General features: G+C 51.3%; 1 protein-coding gene across 1 annotated transcript in view; it reads right to left on the reverse strand.

Annotated features, from left to right (window-relative positions):
- LOC119391886 (5E5 antigen-like) overlaps positions 1 to 2,300 on the reverse strand; it is a 31,946-nt gene extending 29,646 nt beyond the window's left edge. Inside the window, exon 1 of the mRNA XM_037659537.2 lies at positions 2,271 to 2,300. Coding sequence (XP_037515465.2) covers positions 2,271 to 2,300 — 30 coding nt within the window. The remainder of the gene's footprint in view (positions 1 to 2,270) is intronic.
- Between the last annotated feature and the right edge of the window lie 5,030 nt (positions 2,301 to 7,330).

Here is a 7,330-nt window from a genome sequence, read left to right on the forward strand (position 1 = left end):
TTCAGTTTTATTCGAAACTGCCTTTTTGAGTTAACGTTACGATCAGGAATTGCCCCATTGTTGATTACAATTACTTTAAAAGTGAAAGATACTTAGACTCGCTTTACGCCCCCGTGAAATTTAGCCCAGTTTTGGTTTCTGGAGTTGGCTCTTTAGAAAAAAATATGCAAAAAAAACACCATACATATACACACAAAATATCATGCCTGAAAAGTATATGTCGCAATAAAAAAGAAGACGACGAAGACAAGCGTTACACATCACAGTTTATTAACAGGAAAGGGTTCCATAATATATATATATATATATATATATATCTATATATATATATATATAGTATATATATATATATATATATATATATAGTAGTGGGAAAGAATCACGCGGACCCCCGAGAGAATAAGGAATGAAGAAAGAAACTACGACTTTCGTTGATTCGGCACTGTATATTTTTACTAACGTTCGTCTGGTGGACCAGACTTTGACAAAGTCTGGTCCACCAAACGAACGTTAGTAAAAATATACAGTGCCGAATCAACGAAAGTCGTAGTTTCTTTCTTCATTCCTATATATATATATATATATATATATATATATATATATATATATATATATATATATATATATATATATATATATATATAATCCTTTCGTCACGCATGCGCATACGGGAATAAAGCAACACGTGTACATTATAGGTGGTTGCGCATTAATTGAAATTAGGAATCCAGCAAATCGAGCCGAATTATTGCTTGCTAGACCCCTAGTTTGAATATATGCGCCAACGCCTCTGATGTATACGTGTGATTTGATTTCTGTATGCGCATGCGTGGCGAACGAATATATACGAGGAACTCTTCCCTGCTAATAAACAGCTCCGAGTAACGCGTGTCTTCGTCTTCTTTCCTGTGTTCGTCGTTTTATTCCTAGCGATAATACGTCTCAGCCAGTCATCTGCCTCCATTCCAGCTAAAGTGAGCGCGTCTGAGTGCGTTCTGACAGCGTCTCAAGTGTAACAAAATACTGAGCAGAACAACATGAAACTGCCCGTGCAGATAGCTCCCTGTGGCTGAAGGGAGCTTCGGGAGAAACCCCCGCTTCGCCGATAGCGAGCGCCATAGCCGACGCAGCAGGTTGAAAGGGAACTACCGCTTTCACAGGAGCATTCGGCGGGCCGCACCAAAGGGGGGAGATCGAGCGGCCGTGCACATGCGCCTCTGCAACTTTGGACAAATGGTGCCCACCTTGTTTTTCACAGTGAAAAGAATGTCAACGTCAGGACGTGATGCCACCTCTCTGACGCGATGAGAAACCCGTGGATGTACGGTGTAACCGCGAGACTATTCCTCTCTGCCGTTTGACCCTTTGACGCCACGCTGCTCCCGTTTTTACTGTCTTTAAACATTTGAAGGCGGCAGCAGTAATACTCTGGGTACCCAGCCTTCTGAAGCCTTTTCACCTGCCCTTTCATACTTTGTGTCATCAAATGTTGGCAATTAAGGTTTCTTTAAAGCTGAGTGAATGCAAGAAAGAACGATACCTTGCTTAACCAGCCTCGAATGACAGGAATTATAGCTCAGCAGGGCTTTCTCAGACCGGGGCACGTATTGCCAGCATACATGCGAGCCCCCCAGCGTAATCCGCCACGGCGGTGATGTACCGGAACCGGAATTCCTGACACGGCGGTGATGTACCGGAACCGGAACAAGCTGTCCAGAGAGATTGTAGAAGCGTTTTTAATTCTCAAGAACGATTCCGCATGTGTTAGCCAGGCTTCACTGAGCCTACTCCCGTGTGAGATAGCCTTCCTTTCGACCAACCTGGCTTCTACGCTTGCCGCGTGAAAGGAACTGTCGAGTCTGAGCATGCGTGTTTCATTGTGATGTTTTCGAGTGTATCAGTGTTTGACTGCGCGGTTTTTTGCGCGTTTCATTGTAGTTATCATTTTAGCTATAAGAGCTGATCAAGATGCGTCGGCGTCATGACATTCATAGCAGTATCAGTCGTTCTTTCCATGGTGACCATGTGGTGTTGTGATCTTTATAAATAAATGAGGATTCGGAAAATAAACTTTAGTTTGAAGATGGCGCTTGTCCCGTGCACTTATTCTTCGCTTATGTCCGTGTTTCTCTGCGCTACCTGCCTTAACATGAGTTCCCACAATCTAGCCCAGTTATCCGTTCTCGTAAGTAAACTATTGCTATGACACTGATCTTTCTAACCTAAACCTTTAACAACCGTTCAAAGCACATGCAAACAAAACACCTCACCAAAACTTCAGCAAATCTGGGTGACTGCATGGTTGGATTACAGCATATGTTGAATGAAAAAACGTACGGGAGGACAGAAATTTACTTTGAAGTATTGCATTTTTCCTAGAGTTTATATTTCGCTAAAGGTGCAATGCTGCAGCTTGATACGTCCTACTTTTTGACATGCTTGCACTTTAGAAACTCATTTAAAAGTTGGTGTTTGTCACTTTCTCACATATTTCTTTTCTCGGGCGTTTCACAGCAACAGTCGTCTATAAAAACATTTGTACTCGCAGTTCTAAAACTTTTTTACGCACCTGTGTAATTAAGCTGCCGAAGTCATCTTTGCAATGCGTCTCCACAAATTCAGCACAGCCACAACAGTATCTCTTACATAAAAAAATGCATTGCAATACTGCCAGCAAACATTTCATTCAAAGATGCTTAAAAGATTTGTACTAATAGCATCCACAACATCACTTTAGGAATGCTAGCCTGTGCCACTCATGGCCATGGAGGCAGGAGTGCACATTGAACTAGATTCAAGTTTGCATGCCACATCCATGCTGCATTCAGAAGGGTGTGCCACCCTCTGCCACAAGTGCTAATGGCTAACATTTGCAGCGACAGACCTAACACATAAACAAGTACAAAAGAAAGTGGACCAGAGGACGGCTGATGCTGCCATAGCTGAAAGGGTAGAGTAACACATGCATTATGTGGAAGGCAGATCCAAGACTTCTAAATGCAGTGAGTTATCTTTTTCTCCACTTCACATTCCTTTTCTTTAGCATTTGCACAATTCAAATTAAAAAACTGCAGTAATTAATTACGTTTCCCTATTTTCGTTGCCTGTTCCCCTTCTGCTTATCTATGCTGCAAACACGTGGAGTTCTGTGCTCAGACAAGAAGGCATTTCTGCATTTAAATACAAATCTTGCAGACAACTTTGGGTAGCACAGAAGGGATGTAAGACGGAAAGATAACCATGGCAAATGCGTATGCAGCTACTTCCATTCAGTCCCTCCTGCGCTATTTGACGTTACACTGTAGATCCACGCTAACTGGACCAGTCACGGTGCTGACACCCCTTTCACTTTCCTCTGTTCAATCTCCACTCCTCTTCTGTTTACAGATGCTAAAACACATTCGGTTACGCTTTTTAAGAGTGAACAGGTTAACTATTTCATATTAACAATATTTTTCTATGAGCTTCTTTAAACTATGATGTACTGCTAAACGAGTCTACAATGAAGTTGTTTATTGGAAAACCTATGGACAAATTCAACAAGGCTCTGCAAAGTCTGCAATGCCTTTTATGCCCTTTAGGAGGTGTACAGCCGCCCATTTTTTAAACCTGAACGCGCGAGTATCGACCGCCGCGTTGATAATAAGCGCCGTACGACGGAGCGCAGCGGCGAAATGAGCGCGAATACGCGCATGCGCGCTATAAACAGTCCTGCGCAGCTGTCGTCTGCTAGGATTTTTCGGGAACCGGACATCAGCCCCGCTTCTTTTGAGCCCCACTATCGTCATCCCTTTTTTCTTGTCTGAACGCTGCTATCAAGTTATAAAGAAAAGTCACAGTTTCGCCACAACGGCGAAGCAATGAATGCGATAACAATAAATTGGAATGTAACGCGAAGAACGTAAAGCAGCTCGAAATTGCCAGCGCGTCGCTCGAGCCCAAAGGACGCAGGAAAAGAACGCACACAGGACGAGCGTGAACTAATGCGTCACAGCTCGACACTTGAAGCGCACTACTCAAACATAAAGCAGGACGCACGAAACGAACGAACAGGTACACACGAGACGAACGCGAACTAATTGTCACAGTTGTTGCTTATTTCTGTTTGAACAGCGCGCTCCTTTCGCAAACGTGGCCGCTGCAGGCCGAGCGAAGCGAAGCACCCCACCGGCCGTCCCTTCTTTCCTCGAGATAAGCGCACGAAAGTGACCACGCCCTGTAGAGCGCTGATCCCGTTTACGCCACCACTCAGGTCGGTCACGTTTTCGCGGAGCTCCGTCGTGGGACCAGCTACTCGTAGCAGCGTAAATATCTCTCCTTTTCCCCAGTCATTTTTGTTTATGCAGAGTTATTTAACGCGCGCCTGAGCGTTTGTTATTTTATTTTTTCTTGAACCGCGCCCAGTGCGCAGCCCTTCTTAGGGCTTCAAGGCCATCAAATGTAGATCCCCCACCATAGCCTATCTTCTATCCATCTTTCATGATGGCAGACGACCTTCCACCGGGATTTCCCCCGTGCTACTCACTGAGTGGTGATTTAAACCACTCGAAAACGTACGAGCTCCTCATGAAAGAAGCTGCCAACCTCGTACGCGAGCAAGCAACTCAGGAGCCATGGCGTCTCAGCCCTCCCCGCATCTCTCCAGTCCGCACCAACCGCACTCGCGCGCGGCAACTAAAAGATGCGGCGAGCTTCCTACGCAAGGACACCATGCCTGTGTCCCGCACACGCACCCGAAAGGCCTCCAGGACTCCGGCCGCCCCGAGAAAGCACCACAGCCAGGCAAAGCCAGGAAGGGTGAGGCGAGCGCCATGACAGCACCCCCCACTACCCCTTCATCCCTGTCAGGAAAGTCAGCCCAGCAGACAACCGCGGCCATTTTCTCGCCGCCAGCCTCGTCGCAAACGCACCCAGAGAGTAAGCAACGCTCTCCCCAAAACCCGCTTCTGGAGCCAACAGGCAGCAGCAACCGGGAGGAATGCTGTACACAGCATGACAAGATCACGTTCGCACCCTCACAGCAGGAGAGCGAGACAAACAGCCGCGGGTCACCCCCGCCACAGACTTCCCCTTCTTGGAAGCACACCGCGCCCCCTTCCTGCTACCCCGCCGATCCTCCCGCGGACAGCAGCTCAGAGGAAACCCGCCTGGCCGGTTCGCCTCTTCCCTCCTTTCCCGCAGCCGCTGATGTCACGAGGCCCCCTCAGAAAAAGGCAGCCTCCTCTCTCGGCACAGCCAAGACAGCGGTGGCCACCCTCGTCCCCATCCCAGCCACCACTGACACCATGGAATCAACTGTAGCAGACGAACAGGTGATCCCTCCTGACGCGGCCGACGCGGCGGCCAAACAGGCGACGGAGAGCGCTAGGAAAGGGAAGCAGCCCCCCTCCCAGCACGCCGCTGGAGGAGGCAGCATTCCGAGTTGCGTCATGGGCACGCTGGCTGTAAGCGACGAGGATGATGCGTTCCCCTCGCTTCCCTCCACCGGCGCCCCTCCTGGCACACCCCTCTGCGCTCCGCTTGTACCCGCACCACCACGTGGCCCACCACAAGCGAAAGCGAAACCAAACGGTCCCCCACAGCCTCCGGCCACCAACACGGCTGAGCCACGCCCCTCGCCGAAGAGGGCCCGTCCCACGTCCAGCACCAAAGGCCCTGTGGAAACGGCTCTATTCCGCCCAAGGAGCAGAAGGATGAACTTTCGAACCTCCACACAGGAGGCCATCTCTTCACTCCTTGCCGCGGTGGACGGTGTCGTGCGCGTTCGCGTAAACTTTCGCCGGAACGTTGTGGCCGCTGATGTCCCCATCGGGAGCCCGCTCGAGCCCCTCCTCGCGATCACAGACATCTGTGGTATTAGTGTCCGCGCCAGGAGGGCCTCTAACAACAACACCTGTAGCGGCATGATTTTCGGCGTCGACACAGCTCTCGGGGAGGACGATATACGCAAAAACATTGCGTCCGATCTCCCTGTAACAGCGTGTTCGCGCTCAGGGAAGAACCTCATCGTTCGCTTTGAGGGCACCAAACCGCCCGCGGAGGTCTCCCTGTACAAACAGCGCCGAACCGTCAAAGCACGACGCCCGCGACCTGTTCAGTGCGATTCCTGCGGTCGGTACGGACACGTCCAGACCACCTGCACGTTCGACCGGCGCTGTCTTCGCTGTGGGGCAGACCACGAACAGTCGAAATGCACAGCACCGGTGGCCAAATGCCTCTTTTGTGGTGGCAAGCACATTGCCACGGAACCGCGCTGCCCTCGCTGGCAAAAGGAACGGCAGCTCGCAGAGGCTCGCGCTCAGGCCAGGAGAGATACCGCTAGCCAGGTGGCGCAGACACACGGCGCCGCGAAGAACTCCTCCGAACAGGCCCGTGTTTTCCAGCCAACTAGGCAGGGGCTGCTGTACTCCTCCATCGCTGGAGGCAGCTCAGACAACGAGCTACCAGCATCCACTCCCGCCGACCCCTCTGCGAGCGCTCGGCGCGATTCGGCGATCGCCGTGCTCGCAGCAGCAGTCAGAACAGCGCTGGAGTTTCTCCCGCCGAACTCTCCTGCCCACTCGCTGTGCGTCGCGGCTCTCGCCACACAACAAGCCCTAAACCAACATGGCTAGGGACCCCAGCAATCGTTCCAGGCCGCGCATCCTGCAATGGAATTGTCGCTCGCTGCGCCGCCGACACGCCGAACTTGCGGAGCACAAAGCTCTGCATGAATTCGACATTCTCGCCCTGCAGGAGACGCACGCGCGCGCCGAGGACCTGACGCTTCACAACTTCATCGGCTACAGCGGACCGACGACGTGCGCGCTGAGCAACTGCTCTGATGCGCCCTGCACCGACCCCGGTCATCCCCCTGGCTCGCCCCGAACTGCCCTGTATGTGCGCGCCGCCCTCGCGCACACCTGCATTCCCTGTGAACGTTTCTGTGATGACGCAGTGGAGTGCCTCGCAGTGACAGTGCGTGTGGGTGGTGTGGACACTTCGGTTGCGTGTGTCTACGTCCGCCCGAACCTCCGTTGTGATTACGCGTTTGTCCCCCGCCTCGCCGCGGCGCTGACAGTTGACTGCATCGTGTGTGGGGACTTCAACGCTCATCACAACAGCTGGGGTTGCGGACTGACTGACCTTCGCGGCCGGTGCCTGTCGGACGCGATCGCCACCACAGGTCTCTCCATTCTGAACACTGGTGAGCCAACGTTTGTGCGCCGCAACACACGCCCCTCCACGATCGATCTGGCACTGGTGTCTCAGTCCTGCTCGTACATCTGGACACGAGCCCCAGACACTGCCGGATCGGACCATTACCCCATCGCCCTCTCGCCCAGCCACC

This window comes from Rhipicephalus sanguineus, chromosome 4 (genome assembly GCF_013339695.2).
Source record: "Rhipicephalus sanguineus isolate Rsan-2018 chromosome 4, BIME_Rsan_1.4, whole genome shotgun sequence".
Taxonomy (NCBI): Eukaryota; Metazoa; Arthropoda; class Arachnida; order Ixodida; family Ixodidae; genus Rhipicephalus; species Rhipicephalus sanguineus.